At 40.3% G+C, this 24,099-nt stretch overlaps 1 protein-coding gene and 1 pseudogene across 1 annotated transcript in view; one reads left to right on the forward strand and one right to left on the reverse strand.

Annotated features, from left to right (window-relative positions):
* Window positions 1-8,840: 8,840 nt before the first annotated feature.
* On the forward strand, window positions 8,841-11,875 carry LOC118916825 (40S ribosomal protein S3a-like; annotated as a pseudogene).
* Window positions 11,876-14,627: 2,752 nt separating this feature from the next.
* Window positions 14,628-24,099, reverse strand: part of GSR (glutathione-disulfide reductase) — a 40,568-nt gene continuing 31,096 nt past the window's right edge. Inside the window, exons 8-13 of the mRNA XM_036894210.2 lie at window positions 23,780-23,866; window positions 22,553-22,711; window positions 20,187-20,298; window positions 18,783-18,914; window positions 17,690-17,823; window positions 14,628-15,611 (exon numbers count right to left, since the gene is read on the reverse strand). Coding sequence (XP_036750105.2) covers window positions 15,462-15,611; window positions 17,690-17,823; window positions 18,783-18,914; window positions 20,187-20,298; window positions 22,553-22,711; window positions 23,780-23,866 — 774 coding nt within the window. The 3' untranslated portion in view covers window positions 14,628-15,461. The remainder of the gene's footprint in view (window positions 15,612-17,689; window positions 17,824-18,782; window positions 18,915-20,186; window positions 20,299-22,552; window positions 22,712-23,779; window positions 23,867-24,099) is intronic.

A 24,099-nucleotide genomic window follows, 5' to 3' on the forward strand; every position in this document is an offset into this window, starting at 1 on the left:
GCCAACCAGGGCCAGTTAGAATCCTGGCCATAGGAATCTTCACTTTACCCACACACATAAATTTTTATTCATAACCTTTAAATAAAGCCAAAAGATGACTGTCTTTTTAAAATTAGTTTCATTCTAGAGGATTTTGTAATAAACCCACTTGATGATCAACTGACACTCTCAGGAAAGGTAACTTCATTTGAATAACAATTTATGAGCACCCAAAGGATTTATAACCCAGTGAAGTCAGAGATTAATTGGTAAAAACTGATGAGGTGCACTGAGAAACAAAAGAAGGCATTCTGTACAAAAATAGTCCAAAAGGTTAAAATGGCATGGTCCTACAAAAGATGAGCCAGTTTTGAGTCAACTTTTATTTCATCATTCCTTTCCCCAAAGATTGTATAAGTTCCAGTTTCTCATATGCTTGTGTAATCAGTTCTCATTCTGCCAGTTCCCTTATTAATGAGTGAAAGACTTACTATACAAATGGGCAATGGCTATACCATGTTACGGTCAGGATCTGCTCAAACACTGCGTATTTCCCTATTTTTGACACCCTCTCCCAAACATACACATCAATGAAGACCAACCAGAAGAAACCAAATATACTCCCCAAAGCAATTTACATACATGCCCCCCACTTCTAGTTACTCCATTTCCAGCTTCCCTTGCCAAAAAACCTTTAATCAGAACATACCAGAAGCATCCCTTGTTTTGTTTTCACCATAAAGCTTCCCCTCTCCCGGATTGCCTTTGAGTCTGCCAAACCAAATGATGGAAGCTGCGTCTGCGTTGCTGTAGCAAGCTCCGTCACCTCTTCCCTCCTTTGAGCAGTCATTTATTTTCACTTGTGTTAAATAAAATTTTGACACCTGATCATTACCCAGTCACTTAACTATTATGAGTTTAACAACTAGGGAATCGTGCTTTTACAGAACTAGATCTACCACATGGAAAGCACTCAAGGAACTCTTAAATGATAAAGTGATACCCACCAAAATTCTGAAGAGCTTATTTGAGCAAACACTGATTCAAATCAAGCAGCCTGCAACAAAATGCTTAGGAGCAGTCCACTGGGAGGAGTAAGGGAAAAGGTTTCTATAGAGAAGACTTAAGAAGCAAATCAAAGGAAGTATTTGATTGGCTGTAGCTTAAGCACTTGCCTTATTTGGGAAAGCCTAGTTGGTTGTGATTATAGTCCTTCGATTTCCGTTTCTCCGATTTAAGTGCATGGACTCTGGCTTAGGTTTACTTAGGCCACCAAGGCATTAGAGCTACCGCAGTCTAGTGGCCTCCTTTAGAGTAAAAGTAGTTTAATTACTTTAACAAAAATGCTCACAATTCTTCCTTTATTTCAGGGCCTTGTCTCATTTCAGCCAGTTGGAACAGACAGTAGACAGAGTTAAGCCTTCTAATTAAGCCAATATTAGAATGTTATTTATAATCTAAACACTTAAATCTCAATTGCCCCATCTATACCCAACATTAGTTGTTAATATCATCATTGCCCAACTTGAAACCCTCCCAAGAGATGCCCCTGCAAACTATTAAAATATATACTTGATGAATGTTGTCAACCAGAGGCATCACTCCAGTTTGTACCTACCTGCCTGTTGCCTGTGACTCGGGCATAACACTAAGAGCAATGACTGCATTCATTCAATGCTGTTTTGGGTGATATCCTGTACTCTGAAAGTACTCCTCAAGCAAATAAATGGACACCCTATCGGGCCCATAATTAGGCCATTTTTGTGTCAGAAGCACTTACCCATGGACACCACACTACAAATGAACTAAAAAAGGATTCTGCTTGTCTGCTGGTAGTATTGACAAGAATGGCGGACTTAACTGTTTCCAAACCTCAGCCCAAATTAGCTTAATTTCAGAGAATTTAAGATTTGGGGTTAAACATGCAAAGTTTTACTCTGCCTTCTCATCCTTTTAACACAATATAGACACCCTCTGGGATGCCCCTGAGGCAGCCCTAGATAGTGCTTAGGGAAGGCATAGGAAAAACATCCCCCCTCGGAGGTCAGGGACATGGCTATTTGTGCAATATACACGAAGTCTTCAACCTGATGCTTAAATAACTCCTTAAAATAATTAAAACCACCAAATATTGGCAGCCTCAGTATTTCCAGGTCAGAAGGGTGTGGCCAGTGTCAAATTATATTAGGAATGATCCAAGCCACTAGTGCAATAGCAATTTACTTCTTTGTTTTTTTTAATTTTTTTAATGTTTTGATGTTTTTGTTTTTGCAATAGCAATTTATGTCTCATCTCATGAATGCTTATAATAGCCTGCATACTCTAGTAGAAAGTGTGGTGGCTTTTTCAAGGAAATATGATATGTATATGTCAGTAAACATTCTTCTGTCCTGACCTATCCAAACCCTCCCACCACTCACAAAATTCAAAATAAGTCACGGGGTTCCAATATAATGGGTTGATAGTTTTCTCATAAAATATATATGTAACATAAAAATTGCCATTTCAACCATTTTAAAGTACACAACTTGATGGCATGAATTGCCTTCATATAACTATGCAACCACCAACATTATTTCCAAAACTTTTCATCGCTCCAAAAGAAACTGTACCCATTAAGCAGTAACTCCCTATTCCTGGCTCCTCTGCAATCCTGGCAACTTCTAATCTACTTTCTATCTCCATGAATTTGTCCTCATTTATTTAAGGAGAATAATACAATATTTGTCTTTATGAGTCATGACTTATTTCACTTGACATGTTTTCAAGGTTCATCCATGTTGTAGCATGTATCAGAACTTCATTCTTCTTTTTTATGTAGTAGCTCAATTTTATTTTTTTACATTTTAAATTGAGAGAGGAAAATTTAAGGTAAGGCAAATAAATTTACTTCTTTCTGCTATCAAATAATAACTACCTTTCTACTCCCTTCACCAGTTAATCCATTTGAACTAGATACCTAAATTCTCAAAATAGCCCAAAGCAAATTAGTCCACATGCACACAAATCAGGAGCTAAAGTACTGTTCATCAACTGTCCTGGTTTTCTCTAGCATTGACAACCTCTGCTGTCTCCAAGCCTTTTTCCCCTGCCTTCTGACGTAGCATGCCCAACCCTGAAAGTATCTTCCCAGGACTCTGCTTCCTTCTCAAGCATTCATCCCATAAGGGAGAAATCTGTCTACCCATCTTAAATTCTTAGGGTGGTGCTCTATCATTAGATTAACAAAAAACAGATTAACAAGAGAAAAAGTTTTTTATTAGCATGTGCATTACACCCACGCATAGGAGTACCAGGAGACTAGCAACTCAAAGGGGTGGTTAGTACCTGAGCTTACTTATTACCTTAACGAAAAAACAAGAACATTTTAGAGAAGTGACAACACCTTGAGTGAAAAGGACTTGGAGTTTCTAAGGTGGTAAATTGTGAGAAGGCAAAAATGCGGGGAAACTAATAGAAGATAAGGGCTGGTTGGTAAAGTTTGCTATGTGGATTCTTCTCGTGCCACCTCTTGGATGGTAAGGATCTAAAGCTGTCTCCGGTGATTAACGTTTGCTCTTCTTGGTACAGAGGAGCCACCTTTACAAATTTGCATTCTACTTTTAGGCAAATATGGGGAGGCTTGAAGCTTTTCTGATTTTGCTTCTTCTCAATTTCCTTTAGTCCAAAATGATCCTTGCACCAAAGTGGCATATTCTGTAGTGGCATCTCCTGCTACCCTATAATGCTTTGTCTTGAAAGCTTCCTCCAAAAAGCAAACATTTGCTAGTGCGCCTACTTAGTAACTTTCAATCTGCGGGGGGTTAAAATACTGGCCTTTAGAGCCAGTTAGAACTGGCCTGAATCTCTGCTCCACCAATAACTAGTTGTTACGACTTTGAAACATTTATTTCTCATAGTTCTGGACGCTGGGAAGTGCAACATCAATGGTCCGCAGATTTGGCGCCTGGTGAGAGCCTGCCTCCCGGTTTGCAGACTGCCGCCTTCGGGTGTGTCCACACATGGCAGAGGGCACAAACAGGGAGTCGGGGGAGAAGGGAGACCAGCCCTTCCCTGCTTGTCAGGAAGCGCTCCTCCTATCATGGGGCTCCACTCTCTTGACCTCATTACCTTCCAAGCAGCTCACCTCCTCATACCACCCCAGTGGGGGTTAGGCTTCAACATATGAATTTGAGGGGGACACAAACATGAGCCCATAACAAATATTAAATGAGATACTAAATGTAAAGTACTCAGCACAGTGTGTGAACTATAGCAAGTCGTCAGTAAATTAGAGCTATAATTATTATTAAAACCCAACTCTCCGGTTAAACTCTTTTCAAAGGTTACCAATGATTTCCCAATTGCCAAATCAATGGCCTCGGTGTTAGAATGTATAATTGCTCATAATTATTCACCTCCTTTGGCTGAAGGAAGATTATATTGCCTACCCTATTGAGCCGAGGAGTGGCACGTGACTTGCTTTGACCAATGGAACAGAATGACATGTGTTGTGACATCCCAGGAGAAGGTTTAACTTAAGAGCTAGCTTGTGATTCACTGTTTTGCCCAACCCTCTGCCACAGTCCTGATCAGGGCACTCTGTCAACCTGATCCGGGAGTGAAGATGACACGGGGCAGAGCTGGGCACCACGCACAACAGACATGAGAGATAAACCTGATGGGTGAAAGCCACTGAGGTCATCCCTAGCCTGATGAAGGATGTGTACACTGCAACTTTTTAGCTCTTGCTCCTATAAAAGCAAGTACCAACCATGGAGTTGGAAAGTCCGAGATCAAGGAGCCAGCAGATGCGGTAACTGGCAAGAGCCTGCTTCCTGGCTTGCAGATGGCTGACTTCATCAAGGCTCTTCCGAGTGGTCAACTGGGCTCCCATCACAGTATCCATGGTCTCTATATTCAACACCATTCTTTTCTCAACTAGGGCCTCTCAGCATCAGAGTCAGCTGTCCTAATAAGCCCTTGCTTGGCAGGGTCCTCGTTGGTCTTTTAGACGAGGACAGATACAGACAGTACACCCATCAGATCTCCCAGTGCCAGTCTTTACCTTCTGCTTCTTTATGGTAGGATGGGTCACTGGACTCATTCTTTGAAAGCACTTCTCTTTCTGTGAAGAAGGATTTAATCCCTTTTAAGTACTTTAACTTGACTTCTGAACTCTTGATTATTCAGGCTAGTCTCTCCTATAAACCCATCCACAAAGCTGGGTGTTGAACCATCACCCTCTCCAGGTATCTTTCTTAAGCAGAAATCACACTTCATACCTCTATCATGAAATCACACTTTATACCTCTATCATCAAGTCCTATCTCCTGTGTCCTCCTGCCTACATTGTGACCTGACCTGCTTTTCAATGTCATCTCCAACCCCTTCATACAGGGCTCCAATCATCACGCCTATCCCCCCACATCACGTCTTCCCCACTCAACAAATGCTGTGATCTAGGCTCTGCTCTGGTGCTGTGCAGATGCACAGATGAACTACACAATGTCCCTGTCCCAGTGGACCTATTTTAGTGGGGAAAATACACATACACATACATTCCATATATATATATATATATATATATTCTATATATTCATACATAGATATATCTATAAAGAAATAGATATTTACCTATACAAATATATGAAATTATATGAAATTTCACATATGAAATGATAATGTTGGATAATAATAGGTGCTATGAATAAAAATAAAGTATGATAAGATAACAGAAAGTGACAGGGTCAGAGAAGGCATCTCTGATAAAGTGAGAGTTGAGCAGAGAACTGAATGAAGATGAGTGAACCATGTAAAAGTGAGGGAAAGAGCTCGGTAGGCAGAGGGAACTGATGCTCTGTGAAGAACTCAAAGGCGGCCAGTGTGGCATGGAGCAAATCTTGTAAAACCTTGTGAGCCATTACAAGGACTTTCACATAAAGAGTGAAGCCAAGGATGACCTCAAGTCTTTTGAGTAGCTGAGCGAACGGTGATCCATTTAATGAGATGGGGACACTGGCAAAGAAGCAAGTTTGGAGAAGGAAATTATTTTGTTTGGTCATGTTAAGCTGCCAGTGCCTATTAGATACCTAGGTGGAGGTGTTGGGTAGGCAGCTGGCTATAGCAGGCAGCTTAAAGATGGTATTTAAAGCCATGGAACTGGATCAGCTCATCTTGAGAGTGAAAGAAAAACAGAAAAAAAGGTCAAGGAATGAGCTCTAGGATGTTCAAAGAAAGACCAGCAAGGATGCTGAGAGGGGGCTAGCAAAGGAGAAAGAGAACCAAGAGACAGTGTGTGTCCCAGGAGCCAAGTGAAGAGACATTTCAAGAATAAGTCAACCAAATGTCAAATACTGATGCGAGGTCATGCAAGAGGAAGCTTTAGAATTCACCACTAGGTTTGGAACCACAGAGACCTTCAGTAGGCAGTTTCCATAAAGTGATGGGGATGACTGCCTGCAAACTGAGGAAGTAGACAGAATGTCTAGACAATTCTTTTAAGGGTTTTGCTAGAAATAGATGCAAAGTAATAAAGCAGTAGCAGGAGAGGGATACAAGGTCAAGGTTGGGCGCCAAGGAGCTAATTACAGAACTGTGTATGCTGGTGGTTCAAATCTAATGAAGAGAAATTCGTGATGCAGAGAGAGAAGGGAGCAAAGCCCTCAAGTCCAGGCCCCCTCGGCCCCCTCGGTCTGGGCTGTGCATGCCCTCGGTTGGCTCCACGCCCCTGGGGTGCCCCAGCACAGCTCTTATCACACTTGTTCCTTTGTCACTTTCTCTCCTGATAATAAGCAGCTGGAGGAATGGACAGGGCTACATTTAGGAAGAAAAAAGCAGGTTTGCCTAAGACAACAAAGAGTATGTATATTTTTTAAAATAATTTAAAGATCGAGTACATTTTAACCTCTTCCTCTCCCCTTCCCCTCCTTTTTCCCATCAGTTAGGCCTTGGCCCACCTCAGATGGGCCTCCCTGGCAGCAGGTGGCCTGAGACAGCCAGAGACCAGCCGAGGCCCAGAACCTGCTGGCTTCGGAGCACCTTTGCGCCTCCTCCCGTCCCTCCACCCAGGCTTCTGCCTTTGAGGGCACGTTCTCCGTGTCTTTGCTAACGCAAAGCTTCTACCTTCGGGGCCTGGCACACAGAGCCCAGCGAACATGTTTAGAATATCCAACCTGTCTCATTGTTGCCGTAACTCAGACTTCCTCTTTCTCTGTTACTAAACCCCACTTACCTTTCAATGAGGGATGTTGAAATGAGGAGGCAACAATGTGAAGGAGGCATTCCCTGGTCTGACAAATAAAAAGAACAGCCACAGGTACCCGAGTCTAGTGTGCAGTAGCTATACTAACTCCCGTATGTGCATTAACTCATTTCATCCTCATAGAAACGCAGTGGAGGAAACACTATCTCTATTTTATATATGAAAAAAGAAAGGCAGAGCGATTAAGTAACTTGTCCAAAGTCACCCAGGAAATTGAGCAGTACTACACAGGTTCAAACCCAGGCACCCTGGCTTGAGCCTGCTAACCATTGAACCACACTGCCGCATGGATGACCTCTGTCTCCTGTACCTCCCCCTCCCCCAGTCACTAATTAAGCCTCTAGGATATGCCAGAAAGTGCTCCAGGCACTCGCATTCCATTCTGGTTCTCTTGCTGTGCAACTTTATTTTACAGCTAATGTCTGAGCTGGAGAGTCTAACTCTGCAAGTCCATGCTGTGCATGATTCCTTGACATTTCCTTTGTGTGGTATAGTACTGGCCTAGCAAAGGAATTGAATACCTTTCTGTATTCTTCTGTTCTTACCTTCTATTCTGATCCTGTTGTTTAACAGCTGAAGATCAGCTCTACCACAATAAACATGTGAAAATATATTCACTCTCACATGGTGTCCTAGAAATACAAAGCAAAACCACAATGAGATGCTGTTTTCTTTAGCCAAATTTAGAAAAAAATGGGCAGCATTTTCTGCTGATGGCTTTGTATGTTGAGTTTTCAAAGGAAAGAAGGAAGGTACTTTTCAGGGGAAAAAAAAAAAAATATATATATATATATATATAGAAAGGCGATAAAGGAAATCCTCTATTCAACAAAGATTTAAGCTCTTGAAAATCAAAGTTCTTTCTACTCTCTGCCCTAACATAGTCCTCTGTGAATATATGTGAGTAAAGAGAGAATTCAAATGAGGGAAGATGTGGAGGGGAAAATTTTAGGACCAAAAAAATTTCAGAAATAAATCTTGACACAGCAATAATCTTTACAACAGACTGAGCTTTCAGAACAGTAGCTGTTGCACATTATATAACCAAGAATTCCTTTTGGTTTTAAATTATTAATTCACAGCCCTGGAATACTCATATTGAGTTCATTGGAATAAAGAATTAAAAGATTTTCTTAATGAAGGTATGTATAATATGGGTGTGTTTACTTTATTCAATAGTTTTCTATAAGCAGAATTCTGGGAACTTAAACGTATTTTAAAAGGCACTAAGAAAAGAGGAGAAAGGATCTCATCCTTTTTTGAGGATTACTTAAATATCTGAAAATGCTAAGTACTTCATATACAAAGCTTGCTATAAGATCATCCTGCTATTTGTTATTTTAATGTGAAAAGTATTTCCTAAGATTCTGTAAATGCAGTTTTATGAACTAATTTTTCTAAAAGAAAAAATTTAATTTTTGCATATTATATATATAAAAATATACATATTGTACAAAAGCCTTAACTATGGAAGAGTAGTCTATGGTTTAGGATGTTTTGACTGCAAGGAACACAAGATCCATCTAAATATAGCCCAATAATAATTAATTTCTAATCTCACATAACAAATGCAGAGAAAGGCGTTTCCAAGTCTCATTAACTCAACATAAGTGTCATCATGAACACATCTTCTGGTAAGTGAACCTCAGCATGATTTTGCTCTCACGGCGAAAAAAGGCTGCAGCAGTTCCAGCCATTAGGTCAGAAGAGAGCTTTTTCTACCCCCTGCATTTTTTTTTTAATCGTGGTAAAATACGCATAACATAAAATTCACCATTTTAACCATTTTTAGGTCTACAATTCAATGGTACTAAGTATACTCACAATGTTATGCAACTATCACCACTATCCATTTCCAGAAAGAATACCCATGAAAATTTACCTTCCCTGCGCCTTCCCTCTTTCAGCCCTTGGCAAGCTCTACTTTTTGTCTCTATGAATTTGTCTATTCTAGGTACCTCATATAAGTAAAATCATACAATATTTGGCCTTTTGTGCCTGGCTTATTTCAATCAGCATAGTGACTTCAGGGTTCAACCACGTTGCTGTGTCAGAATTCTTTCCTTTTTAAATGAATAATATTGCTGTTTTATTTGTACAGTTCAGAAACATTAAGTATATTGTTCCACATGTTGTACATACACATCGTTGTGCAACAGATCTCTAGAACTTTAATCCTATGACACTAAAACTCCGTACCCAGTAAACATTGTCCCTTCTTGCTCCTCCCAGCCCTCGATAACCAACATTCTACTTTGTATGATTTTGACAACTTGAGCTATTTCCTGTGAGTGGAATCATGCAGTATTTGTCCTTTTTGACTGGCTTAGCATAATGTCCTCAAGGTTAACCAATGTTCTAGCATGTGACAGCATTCTTTTTTTAAAGGCTGAATAATATTCCATTACACGTAAATGCCACATTTTTTATAATCCATTCATTCGCTGACATTTGGCTGTTGTAAATAATGCTATGATGAGCATGAGTACTCAAATACTTAAGGCCTTGTTTTAAATTATTTGAGATACATACCCATATGTGTGATTGCTGCATCATACAGTGGTTCTATTTTTAATTTTTTGAGGAATCTCCATACCGTTTTCCATAATCGCTGTAACCAAGTTACATCCCTACCAACAGTGTACAAGTGTTCCGACTTCTGCATCCTCACCAACACTCGTATTTTCTATTCTTTCAATAGTAGCCACCCTAATGGGTGTGAGGTGATACCTCACTGTGTTTTGATTTGCATTTCCCTGACAAGTGATAAGTGATGTTGAACATCTTTTCATGTGCTTTTTGGCTAGTTGCACATCTTCTTTGGAGAAATGTCTGTTAAGTCCATTGCCCATTTAAAATTAGGTTTTGTTTTAGCTGTTATTGAGTTGAAAAGTTCCTTATTTGTTCTGGACATTCACCCCTTTCCAGATACAGGATTTGTAATTGTTTTCTCACATTCTATAGTTGCCTTTTCACTCTGTTTCCTTTGCCATGCAGAAGGTTTCAAGTTTGATGTAGCCCCACTTGTGTATTTTTAATGTTGTAGTCTGTCCCTGCATTACTTTTAAAGAAAAACCTCTACCAGAGTGTTTATCCCCTGCCTTCCCTAGCAATCCTCCTACCTTCAGAGCTGGGCCTTAATAGGCACACAAGTTCTTCATAGAACACCCACTTTAGACATAGCTACAGTGCAACACAAAATACCAAACACCCTGCCCCCTTTTGCTGAGTTATTACTGCTTCTTTACCAATTATTAGTGGGGGGGGCGGGGGAATGCCTCTCCATGGACAAATGCTTACTGTAATACTCAATCACATAACTGCCCCCTGCCTCCTGCCTCCTAGAGGCAGCCTCTGCTTCCTGAGACCTTCCCCAATTACCCAGTGAAAGCTCATATCCAATAATGGGATCCTGGTTAGAACTCTTACTGAGACACCGTGTAATCTTGTATGTTACCCCTCACAAGAAGTAATAAATCCAGCGTGCTCAACAGAGTTGTCATCAGCACAGGCTGAAATGTCACGGCAGGCACTGGTTCTTCCAGGCTGCCCCTTGATGATGTCACCACTGCCATTATTAGCCACTAGAATGGATTCTTCTTTCACTGTTCCTCTGCATCACTGGTTTCTGACTAGTCAGGGATTGACCACACCTACACCACGTGCTTTCTCCCAAGCTGCAAAGGAGTCTGGGAACATGTGTCTGGCATTTTCAGGTTCTATGTGGGGAGACGGGCTTTGTCACCAAGGCTCATAAGTTTGGGAGTTCCCCAAACTTATGGAGTCTGGATGCTGAACAGCCACAAAGCACAAATGTCTGCTGTAACAACTTACAGGGAAAGAACTCAAAAGAGGAATTGTTTCCATAAAAACTCATGAGGCCCTTCTGGCTTTCTGAGCCACAGTGGTGGGCAAGAATAAGCACCTTACAAAAGGTGGTGAACTGGGAGCCAAGAAGAAACTGGTTGATCCATTTTCTAAGAAAGATTTTATGAATGTGCAAGAACCAGCCTATAAGAAATATTGGAAAGACACTAGGTACAACTCAGGGAACCAAAATTGTACCTGATGGACTCAAGGCTCATGTTTTTGAAGTGGGTCTTGCTGATTTGCACAATGACTGAAGTTGCATTTACAAAATTCAAGCTAATTAGTGAGGATGCTCAGGGCAAAAACTTCTTACCTGTTATAAAACGTGTTCCATGGTGAAAAACTGGCAGACCACAACTGAAGCTCATGTTGACGTCAAGACTACCAGTGGTTATTTGCTTCACCTGTTCTGTGTTGGTTTTCTAAAAAATGTAATAAACAGCTTTGGAAGACCTCTTTTGCTCAGTATCAATAGGTCTGCCAAATCCCAAAGATGATGGAAATCATAACCCAAGAAGTGCAGACAAATGACTTGAAAGAAGTGATCAATAAATTGTTTCCAGACAGCATCGGAAAAGACACAGAAGAGGCTTGCCAATCTATTAATCTGTTACATGATGTCTTTCCTAGAAGAGTAAAAATGCTGAAGCCCAAGTTTGAATTGGGAAAACTCATGGCACTTCATGGTTGAAGTAGTAGTTCTGGAAAAGTTACTGGGGATCAGACAGGTGCTAAAGTAAACGAGCTGATGTATATGAGCCACCGGTTCAAGAATATGTTTAAAATTTAGACTTTCAGTGGTGTCAAATAAAAAATCTCATTTGTGGAAAAAAAATTCATGTTAAGTCTAGATATAACCCAAGCCCTACCATCCAACGCTTTTTACCTATGACACTGTCCCCAACACATTTAACGGTACTTAAAGTATACAAAAAATAATGTGGTAGGTGTTGGAGACTTGATAATAGGGGAGAATGTAGTAACCACAGTGTTGCTCATGTGAAATCTGAGTATAAGATTGTATATCAATGATACCTTAATAATAAAAAAAAAGTAAAAAAAAAATATATATGTATATATACATACAAAAAAAAAACCCTAGAAATTACATAGTCATTCTTACCTTTAAAATGTTAATGCTGATCTTCACTGAGAATCAACATGTGTAGTTATTGTATCAAAGGCAATGGCAATACAAGGTTATTTCTCAGAGTGGGGCACAATGGAGACCACCTTCCATATCCACCTCTAACAGCTCTTCTTCTACATCTAGGAGGTCAGATTGGTGGAAAGGAAAACGTTCACTGAAGACTGGAAAATCCTGCCTACTCACTTTTCAAAAACACCAGGGATTAAAAGGTTACTCCTTTCTACTATAGATCTTAGTGGTTATAGATCTTAGTGTCAAAAACGACACAGTGACACACCTCTGCAGTCTTGCAGCCAAAGTTGCTGCACTGTATCTGTGAAACTCAACACAGAATAGAGAAATGACTGGTATTACGTATACAATGACATGAACCAAGTGAATGTGTAGACCTACTTTGTGACAAGGTGTTATGGAAATGTAATACATAAAACTATCCAAGAAGTCTTCACAGAGGTGGTTTTAGCCAAGGTTTGTAGAATGAGTAGATTGCCAAGTGTGCGTGATCAAACATGGCCACAACTTCTCTACCCCTCCTCCCACTGAGAGGTGAAGTCCAGTTCACTTCTGAAAGCTGGGCTGGACTCAGTGACTTGCTTGACCAGTAACACAGCAGAAGTGAGGCTCTCGAACTTCTGAGGCTAAGTCATAAGGCTCCCAGCATCTGCTTAAGAATCTAGGAACAATCTGTGGGAGCCCTGGGCTTCCGTGTCAGCCCAGTAACCCTGAGAACACCATCTGGAGAGGCCCTAGGCGGGCACTCTGGTTGACAGTCCCAGCGGAGGCCATCCCTCCTGTCAGTCATCCTTGGCTGAGTGTCCAACACATGAAGGACAGTCTTAGGCTCTCTAGACCAGCCCATCTGCCAGCTGAACACCACCAAATGATCTTTGTCAACTCCAACACAAGAGTCATCCTTGCAAGCTAAGTTTTGCTCCCAATTCCTGACCCATAAAACCGCAATACATAACAAGATGGTCACATTTTAAGCCACTACGTTTTCAGATAGTTTGTTTTGTGGCCATACATAACCGGATCATCGAGTAAACAAGTGGGGAAGAATGTTCCACACAAAACCAAGGTGCACTCCTATGCTCTAGCCAAACCGAATTCTTCCATTTCCCAGGCATACGTGCCCAACTCGGCCTCACTCTATCTTCCACGTGCGCTGACCTTCTCCACAATCCCCAGATCCCAAATCCAACAAAACCTCTTTCTCATGGCTGCCTTCAGTTGTCCCAGCAACATAGCACACTCTGCCCCTTTTGAACCTGTACACCTCCGCCTCTCCAACAGTGCTTAACTAGGGAGGCACTGTCCCATCTCCAGCACCAGTACAAATGCATGCCTATTGTCTCAAATAATCGTTCACCCTGTCACTCCCCAAAGTCTTATTTTAGCCAATAAATCATATGGTCACCCTCTGATCAACACACTGCTTTGAATTGCAATTGTTTTGTGTCAAATTTTATCTCTTATTCTCGACTATATTGTTACCTGAAAGCAAGCACCATGTCTTTCCTTCAATAAATACCTACTGAGCGCCCAGTGTGCCAGCTGCTGTACAACATGCTGCTTGCATGTCACTGCACTCCCCAGGGCTCTGAGTGATGAGGTGATGAGGACTGTCAGGCCGAATGACCTCACGAGCTGACCTGAGGGCGGATGAGAATGAAGACTGCAGCCTGGCAAAGGTCACTTCCACTGGTTCACTCTAGAGCCAGAAAAAAGCAGTGCAAAGGAAACCTGAGATAAAAACCATGGTGTTGGACCAGACGTGGTGACTGGGGTCTCCCCTTTTCCTTATGGAGTCACACCCACACTGTGGCCCCTTTGCAGAGTGTGAAACCCAGCAGGTCAGCAGAGCCCAGAACAATGGCCCGCTATCTTTTACGCTGGTGGGGAAGAAGTGGGGGTGGTAATGTTGATCCACATCCAGGTTTTTAGACCCTAATTCCTTGCCGTAACAATTACATAACCAACTTACTAATGTGGTATTTTTCTTTCATTAACACTGGACCTACTTAATAAGTCAGTGCAGCAACTTAGCCACAGCTAACCAGAAAGACATTCAGTGAATGCTTAATGAAAGAAGTCAGTAGCACTATGTCAATAATGAAAGCTTTGGAAAAATTATACTTACTTTTCTGGTAAAGGCTAATGGGAATAAAATGCTAAAAACATAAGTGATTTCTATACTGTTCTTCCAACTCAACCATTATATTTGCTGAACATTTCTTTTATACCTCTGATCTTTATAAAAGAGAAATTTCTTTTCTCCCCCATAAGGCCTTAAATCTACTTTAGGTAGCTCAGTACGGGCATCTGATCCGCCAAGGTGAAATATTCTTAGAAAATGAACTGTTACCCATCAATTCATAACAAATCTTGTAAGAGGAAAAGGCTGTGGTTTTATTTTCAAATGTTTGGAAAAAGTTTTCAGAAAAAAGGAAAATGATTAAGACCGCTTACCAACACTGAGTCATTCACTGAACTATGAACTCTCAGTGGAGGGACACACTTCTGAAGTACTTGAGTCCCTCTCCTTTCAAAAGCAGGAAGCCCTTCTCAAAGGCTCCTGGCTCGCATAACCAGCCTCCCCAAAACTTTCCCCAGTTTGGTATGCCTCATCTCATGTAAGTAACACAGGCAATTTTTAATCATTTTTAAATGAAAGGAAAAATAAGATAAGGGAGGCAGGCCTTTCATGTTATAGGCTTGCAGAGGAATGCGACATCTGTGAAGTGGCTTTACAATGTGCAGAGCGAGGACACAGTACTAGCTTCATAAAAGTAAAGAAAATGGCTCTTAAAGAATGAACTTCCATTATTTAAATGTGAAGAGCTGCTGTCGTCTTCTATAAAGATTAGCAAACTATATCCACTCAAGTAGATTAATTTAACTATACTTCATCTGGTTTTACACTTCGGAGGCTAAAACATAAACAAAACAAAAAAAAACAGTGAGCACAGAACTGCTAACAAAACACTTAAAAATAAGAATTAGTATGAGATGTGAGCAAATGGAAATCTATCCTGGATAACAAAATCAATTTCTAATTACATAAACAGGTTCTATTATTTACTGAAAATTTCCACTAGTGAGTGATCCTTACTGCAACAATGAAATATATAAAACAGAAACAGTTCAGTAAATGTGATTCTTTGGTTCATTTCACGATGTCTAATGGTCTAGCTGCCAAACACACAAGTCCCTGGGTTCTCAGCGAAGGGTGACCAGTTCTTCTGATGATGTAGGGTGAATGGCAACCGTGTTATCGAAGTCGGCTTTTGTTGCTCCCATTTTTACTGCAACAGCAAAACCCTGCAGCATTTCATCACACCCTATTCCTTGCATATGGATCCCAACCACCTGGGAAAAAAAAAAAGAGGAAATACTTTCTAAAGTAAAATTTTTTGTTAGGTATACTAATAAAATTTTTATGAGTCATGAGAAATACTTGATATTTTAAAACTCCTGAAAAACTTCACATTTCTAATCCAGATTATGACGTAACTCAGCCTACGTGGCCCTGCCCTGTCCGGCCTCGACACCCCTCCCCAGCCCACCTCACGCAGCCCTCCCTCAGGCTCGCCCTCTGTCCTGCCTATTGCCCTCTGTCTGTCCCACTTACCTCTCTCCTTTGGACAAGGTGTTCCACTGCCTGGGCAATCTTTCCTCCTGCTTTGAGGAGTTAAATTCCTCATATAGCTATGCCTGCCTTTCCCAGCAAATTAAACTGCCAGTCACGTGATCCTTCAGTACCATTATTTCTCCATCATGTTTCTATCACAACTGGAACACAGTATTTCTCTGGGGACTGAACAGTTATAGTCCATCATTCCCAGGACACATTAATCCCTAGACGGAGGGGAACTGGCCTGCTTTTTTCCCCACTCTACACCTAGAGCTGAGCACAAAGCTGGCCCACAGAAGGCGCTCAGCCCGCATAGCAGGGTGACGGCATGAAGGGCTGTGAAGAAGTGTCTGTTTCAGATAGCATTTTCCCATGAGGTTTCTCAATTTATCTGAAATTTATTTTAAAGCTAAATGTGCACCTCCACAAAATGTTTTTAAGGATATAGTCTTTTGAAATACAGTGTCAGATACAAAATTAAGCCACAAAAATATTTTGTTTAAAAATAAATCAAGAATATACTACTGAATGGTAGGTACTTAAACATGGTTAAGATGGTAAATTTAATGTGTTTTCTTAGCAATTAAGAGTATATTTGAAACAAACAAAAACTCCCAAATCATGCATTGCTTATACATTAAACGCAGCCAGACGGTGAAATATTGTAATAGTCTAAACTGAATTTATAAAGAGTATCAGGTAATGGAAGGAACTTTATATTATTCCTCTCCATATTCCAATGCTTAGTCTTTAACAGACTGCCAGCTAACATTTATCAAATGAATGATCAATAGTATGGAGAAACAGCTGATACAAAGAGATAAGTAGGGATCTCATAGATTCAGTATCTGGAAATCTTAGGCTGATGAATACTCAGGGTCAAGATACAGTGACCTCGGTTTTCCTGCCAAACCCCACTTCCTTTGCTCTCTCTGCTCTGATTCTCTGCCTCTTCTCAGTCCTCAGCGACGGTGATTTCTGTAAGCCAGGGATGTCCTGCACAAGCCGCTATGTCTTGTGGCTTTTGGGTACAAGACCACTGAATCAGGACAGACTCTACTTTTCTGATAAGAGGAGCTGGGAACTACATCTAAATCTTCAATGAAGCCACCCACCGTCCCTCACAAAGCTATGTTCCCAAGGCATGCTTCTGCGTTTCACTTTAATATTCAATTCAATTCAGAAAAATGCTGACACCAAAACAAAACCTATTCCAAAAAAATGTATTTTTTAAAAAGCCTATTCAAATTCAAACCAAAATCACAATGGGATACCACTGCGCATCCACAAGGATGGCTAATAATAAAAAAGACAGTAACAAGTGTTGACAAGGATATGGAAGAACTGGAATCCTCACATTGCTGAGGGGATGTACAGTGGTGCAGCCACTTTGGAAAACAGTTGGGCAGTTCCTCAAACAGTTAAAACAAAACTCGGTAATTGATTATCAAAATTGTATTGAATCAAATTCCACATCTTCACTGATGGGTTACGTTATATCTAAATTCATCTTACATTTCATTCTTCCATGTACCAGTATTTCTGAGCTGCCTATCCATTCTGGCCTATTCATCTATGACAGCAAGCTTGCTTGTGGCTTTCGACCTTTCTCTCTTGTGCTTTAAAAGCAGTGGAAACCTTTCTAAATGAAATAATGTGAAGAACACCAATACATAGAGACAGATGAATATGGGAATGCACCAGTTGAATTAGAGCAGGCTTAACGACTGGTCCTCCCCCTCCCCATCTCATCAGAACACCCATCCCAGCCACCCCTGAAGACACTCCCCAGCTTCCCGGGTTTTTCCCATACCTTTTCCTCTTTGTCAACACAGACCATTTTCATCACACATTTTGTTTTCCTTTTAGTAACTGCATGATACATTGGGGTAAAGGTGGTTGAATAGATCTTCACATTTTCCTTTCCATATTTATAAATGGCTTCATCTATAATGGACAGGGAGATAAAAGCATCTATCAAAAACCTGAACAATTCCACAGAGCTATTCAAAGAGAGTGATGGCCAGAAATACATAACCTGAATCAAACCATGAGGAAATAGCAAACACCACCACAACGAGGGACATTCTACAACATAAATGCCCATGTCATGGAAGACAGAAGAGAGGCTGAGGAACTGAGTCGCTCAATTAAAGGTAACCTAAGAGGTATGAAAACTAAATGCAATGTATTATCTTGGACTGAATCCAAAAAAAAAAGTTAACATGGCATTATTTGAGATAACTGGCAAAATTTGAAGGTCTAAAGTTTAGATAATATTGTATCAATTTAAATGTTCTCATTTGAAAACCGTACTGTGCTTCTGGTAAGGGAATGGCCTTGTTCCTAAGAAATAGATACTAAGCTGTGAGTAGAGAGAAATGATAAAGCAAAAATGACAGATACACAGTTAATATTATATAACACCCCACCCCCACCCCATCCACAGGGAATGCATTCCAAGACCCCCAGTAGATGCCTGTAACCTTGGACTACCAAACCCTACATACACTATGTTTTTCCTAGACATACATACCTATGATAAAGTTTAATTCATAAATTAGGCACTGTAAGAAATTAACACCACCAAAACTAAGAAAGAGCAATTACAACAATATACTGTAATAAAGGTCTGTGAATGTAAGCTCTTTCTCTCCAAGTATCTTACTGGGCTAGATTTGTGATGCGGAACTGGTTCAAATAAAAAAAGCCAAAAGAAGTCAAGAGACAGGGTGGTGCGGGAAAAGGAATCCTACCCTCAAAGTGTTGGTAGGGGAAGGAACCAGGACTGGGAAGAGGCTTACCAAACAGGACTGTAACTTGGGGGAGCGGGGACAGGTTTTGTCAGCTGACAGACATCTACATTGCAGTGAAATCATAAATGACTCTCGTTTTTAAATACCTACCTTCCGTGAGTCCCACAGTCCCTATAGGGGGGTGGCTGAAGACCACCGTGGGGATGTTGTCATAGTCTAATTTGGAATCTTCCTTGTATTCAAAAAGCCTATGGGCGAGTTTTCGGCCAGCAGCTATTGCAACTACAAAGATATTTTAAAATCAGTGTTTAGCCTATTGCTCATTTTAATATAGCAGAATCGTTATACTGACCATCTATCCATCTGGCTAACATACTAGTTCCGACCAAGTTTTATCCCAGTGTTCAGTGTAATATTTACTTCATACCCATCACTTACTTAACAATTCAAAACTATCAGCTTTTGTGAATTCTGTACATTCATTCTATTATGACAAAAAAAATGACACATTTACAAGCTCACAATCATCTGGCAGTTACTAATTAGGATACTAGCTTTTTGATACAATATTTGCAGAACAAACTATTTTAGTTTCAAGCATCTTCAGTTCTACTTCATAACCATATCTGTTTCATCGTAGAATTAAGTTTATTTTTTAAATTATGTTTATTTCTTAAAAATAAATAAAGTCTTGCTCAATTTGGGGGAAAAAATTATATTTACTTCTTATTTTTTTTAAGTATATTCTCCTTAGCCTGCGTCTATCCCTGTATTTAGAAAAAAAATGCCTGAGTTCACTAAAAGCAGCAGTTACTAATTTTACCGATTTTGAACTGACAGGAATTTTTTTCTTATAATAGGGTATCAGTAAGATATACAAGAAATTTTTCTTCACTTTGACATAATTTTCAAGTGTCCAATTATGTTATGGAGTTTTAGAAACTTCTCTTGTTACTTTGCTTTTATTTAGAGAGCTTTCTAAAGGCACGAGAAGGCTTCGGAGATGTGATGGGAGTAAGTTTCCACTCTGAGGAAAGGCCCCGGGCCACTCTGGGAAGGCTGGTGAGGCCCAGGGGCCCAGAGGGAAAGCAGATGGGAGTGGGGTCACCCACAGCTAACCGCCGGTCGGGAGGGCTTGCAACAGTGCCGGTTACCTCAGGAAGCAGACTGAGGTACGGGGTGGGGCGGAGGGGTCTGCCTTGGCTGTATCAAGACTAAAACAATCATGAGAATGGCATTCTAAATTCCTTCTTCCTCCCCTGTCACCACGCACAACTCAGATTCCAACTTACTGCATTCTCCAAGGGTGACTATTATCTACATAAACATTTTGGTCTTCACCAAACATTTTTTAAAGTCTTTTTTTTAGGAAAAATGACTATTATTCAGAGAACGTCAAGAACCAAACCAACATCATTTCAATACATTCTTATCATTTTGACATTAAGATACTCCTCCTTTTAAGTGGCTTAAGCTGGTGTGACGTGTGAAGAGCTGAACAGTTTTGTACACCGCACACAGCCCCCCTTACCCCGAGAAGAGATGGAACATTACCTGGAGTGAGAAGAGCTCTTCCACACACATCCCCAACCGCATAGATGCCTTTCACGTTAGTATTCTGGAATTCATCGACTAGGATATGACCTTTGTCATCAGTTTGAATTCCCTAAAATTATGACAGGATATCACATAAATATTTAGTGTACCAACAAAAATGGAAGATCAAATCTCTGGATCTACCCCATTTCAGCACCTATTCAGTCCGAATCTCTAAGAAGCCCCAAGATTCAACCACAAGATGAAAAGCATCTTAGAAACTCGGCAAGTTTCATATCTTTTCCTTGAAGGAAAAGGTAAATATTTTATCTAAAAGTTATTTTAATAGGACTTGACTTTGCAATGTACAATTCAACTGGCCAGGCAAACACGACCAGCAATCACTCAGCTATCAGGCACGCTACCTGCTGTCGCCAGGGAGTCTAAGACAGGGCTTTCCAACTTTTCCACTGAAGCACTCCTCCTGAAACATGCTAACTCGTGCCTTAGAGGGCCACAGCCTCAAGCAGTCATCAAAACGGACTTATTGGAAGCTTAAAGATTTTATCTTTAAAAATCCAAGCAGATGTGGTAGCTAGAATTATCATGTATATAAATGTTGAATCACTGTGTTGTATACCTGAAACGAATGTAATACTGTGTGTCAACTACCCTTCAATAAAAAATAATTATCTACAAAAAAAAAAAATCCAAGCAGATGGGGGGAGTCTAGTAAACATATGTTCCTCATGTAATTGTAGATTAATGATACCAAAATAAATAAATAAATAAAAATAAAAACTAAAAAATCCAAGCAAATTTTGCATTCTACTCTAAATCATACTGATGTTTCCTTTCCAAAACTTTTCTACATATTGAATTTTTGCTCCAAGGTGTGTCATGCTTATCTTGTGACTTCATAGACCCCAGAGAAGTAGATAGACAGCAGAAGGAAATAGCGTAGTGGTTAAAAGGACAACCTTTGGAGTCAGACAGACCTCAGCTCAAATCCCAGCTCTGCCATTTACTAGTTATGAAACCTGGTATAACCACCTGTTTATCAACAAGTATCTGAACTTCTAGTACAAATGAGGCATTAACCTAGTCACTGGAACACAGTGGTAAGTAATACAAGCAGCCCTCCTTCCCCATGGAGCTCACAGGCTGATGAATCATCTCTGCGCTCCTGGTTTCCTCATCCTTATCCCTCAGAGAGTTGTTGCAAGATTAGTTAGGTTAGTAACATTTTGCCAAGACCTACGCATGTAATCATCCAATCTGCATCATCAAAACAACACTGAAGGCAACTGAAAACTTTTGCCTCATTTCTTAAAAATTCAACAAATACAGATGAAAACTGGACCTAGGTGAAACTGAAGGTGAAAAGCTGGAGGACTAATTTTGTTAATATGAAAACAATCAGTTTTACAAAATTTCACTGAACAATAAGATTAAAAATGAGTAAAATATCTCCCTAGATATTTTATTTTTTTAAATGCTGAAAAAATACTTTTAGAAATGAAATGAAATGAAAACAATCACATTATAAGAGATATGAAAACAATAAATCAAAATGATACACACTTCTCAAGAGGCTCCATCAAACTGATTAACCTCAAACATGTACAATATTTTATTATTATGGGTAGAGTACTATAGCATGTCAGAAAAAATCATCATCATCACATCAACAGCAGCTGGTTAATATTTATTGGGTTCATATTGTAAGACAGCACCTAAAAAGCCAATTATTTTGCATGCACGTTCTCATTTAATAACCCAATGATCCAAGTGCTATTTTTGTCCCATACTTAAAATGAATCAGCTGAAACTTGAAGAGTAATTAAGCTGCATGGTTAAAGTCATGCAACTGATAAGGAACAGAACTAAGGTTCAAAATTAATCAAATTCTGGGACCAATACCCCAAGCTATTAAACCAGACTTTCCTTCAGAATTAAAAAATAAATAAATAAATAAGAATGCTAATTATAACACTAATAAGTGATCAGTTTCCTATCTGTTTCCATCCCAAGTGCAACAATATCCAGAACAATGTATATGCCCAGCAATCGGGATTGGGGCTACTAATAAGGAACAGGACTTCAGAGAGACAAGTATCATAGCAAAAAGGAACTGTGTAAAGAAGAACTTGGTCAGGAAATGGCTGGACTGCTAGATTAGAGGTGGCAGGATCTACTGTAGGATGATGACTATAGAAAGGGAAAATTTTTTTTTTTTATTTCAAAGAAGCAGCAATGGGATATATGGAATAAAGAAAAAAGGAATCCAAAAAAAACCTCCCACAGTTTTGGGGGTCTGGTGGGGGAAAACACAGGGCTACTAACAGTGGCCAAGAGCACCCAGGCAGACTAAGTCACCTTACCAGTTTGTTTAAATCCAGGCTCCTGGAATTTGGGTCCCGCCCAATGGCCCAAAGCAGGCAGTCAACATCTGGAATCATGGCCAAGGTGGGCTTCCTACCAGGGACCAAAGTGACCATGCAGACTTCCAAGCCGGAGGTAGTCTTTTTGACTTCCTTGACCTATTGGCAAATAAAATGTATTAGCTAGGGGGGAGGGTGGGAGGAAAGAAAGGAAAGAGGAAACTAGAATTTTTAACATTTAAAAACTCCCCACTGAATCCATGTGAATGGTACTCGCTGACACATTTACTTTTTGCTCAAAGGCCACCAACACTACAATTCCTAAGGGCCGAGAATATTGCCTAGGTTGCCCCAAATCATCCAGCCAATGGCCAGAAATGTCAGTGCGTGTCACCATTCTAACGCTTCACCTTAAAAAGAAAGTATTTTAAACTGTACTTCTTAGAACAGTGATACTAGTTTAATGAACAAATCTAAGCACAGTGACTGGTAACTGGAATGCGGGGAGGAAAGGGCCGTAGCGGTGTTACTAGGAAACAACACTGCACAACCATTCATTTCCCCGGACATTCTCAACCAGAATTGGGGGAGGAGAGAAGCAGGTCAGAAGCGCTGAACGCATGCACAGTTCAGGGAAGGTACCAGGGCGATTCTGATGTTGGCCCCCACCACTACTAGCACTCGGACATTCACAAAGCATATTCACACGTATTGTTTTACTTGATATGGTCTACGCCTGAAGGGTGAAGCTGTGGGAGGGGGGCGAATCATTGTTATAAGGCTAATCCTCCAGGAAAATTCTGAAATGTAGGTGATTCCCTGAGAAGTAGAGTACTTCATAATTCTTTCATCTGCAAAACCCAGAAGGGTCTGCTTTAAAAAATAAGATTCCATAATACTATTTACTGAAAAATAACTATAAACCTGAAAAATAAGAATGTTCAATATGGCATTCGAGCACTAGAATTACAGTTTTAGTTCTAACTCAACTAAATGCAACCACCATTCTAACCTTTTCCATCTTGGCTTCATGAATACATCAATGAGAAATACAGCTTCTTACGATAAAGAGAAGAACTGGTAGTGCTCTAGAAGGCACTAAACTGACAGGGAAACCACAGTTAGTATTTATAAGATAATGGCGTGAAGCCAAAAGCAGAAAGTATGCTTCATGACAGACAGACAGACAGACAGACAGCTGTCAGCATGCTGGGGGCTTGGTCATACCTGTGAGTACTTCAGGACCTCTATGCCTGCATTCTCCAACTCTTCAGTGCAGTTTGAACTGATTATTGAATCAAAATTTCTAAGAACCTGTATATAAACAGAGGTAGCAGAGGGATGGGTGGTGGGAATAATCTTGATTAAAGATATGCTACAAAAATGGGAGGGAGATTTCAGTATCTTCCCCCCACTTATCTCCTTTTTCATTCATGGCATCTAGTGAGCGGAGTTTAAATACATCTATTTTCTGACATCGCCACCAATATCTGTATTACATCTGACCTCACCAACTCCTGTTTTACTAGCCTCTACTATCTGGGCCA

Source organism: Manis pentadactyla, chromosome 7 (assembly GCF_030020395.1).
Source record: "Manis pentadactyla isolate mManPen7 chromosome 7, mManPen7.hap1, whole genome shotgun sequence".
Classification (NCBI taxonomy): Eukaryota; Metazoa; Chordata; class Mammalia; order Pholidota; family Manidae; genus Manis; species Manis pentadactyla.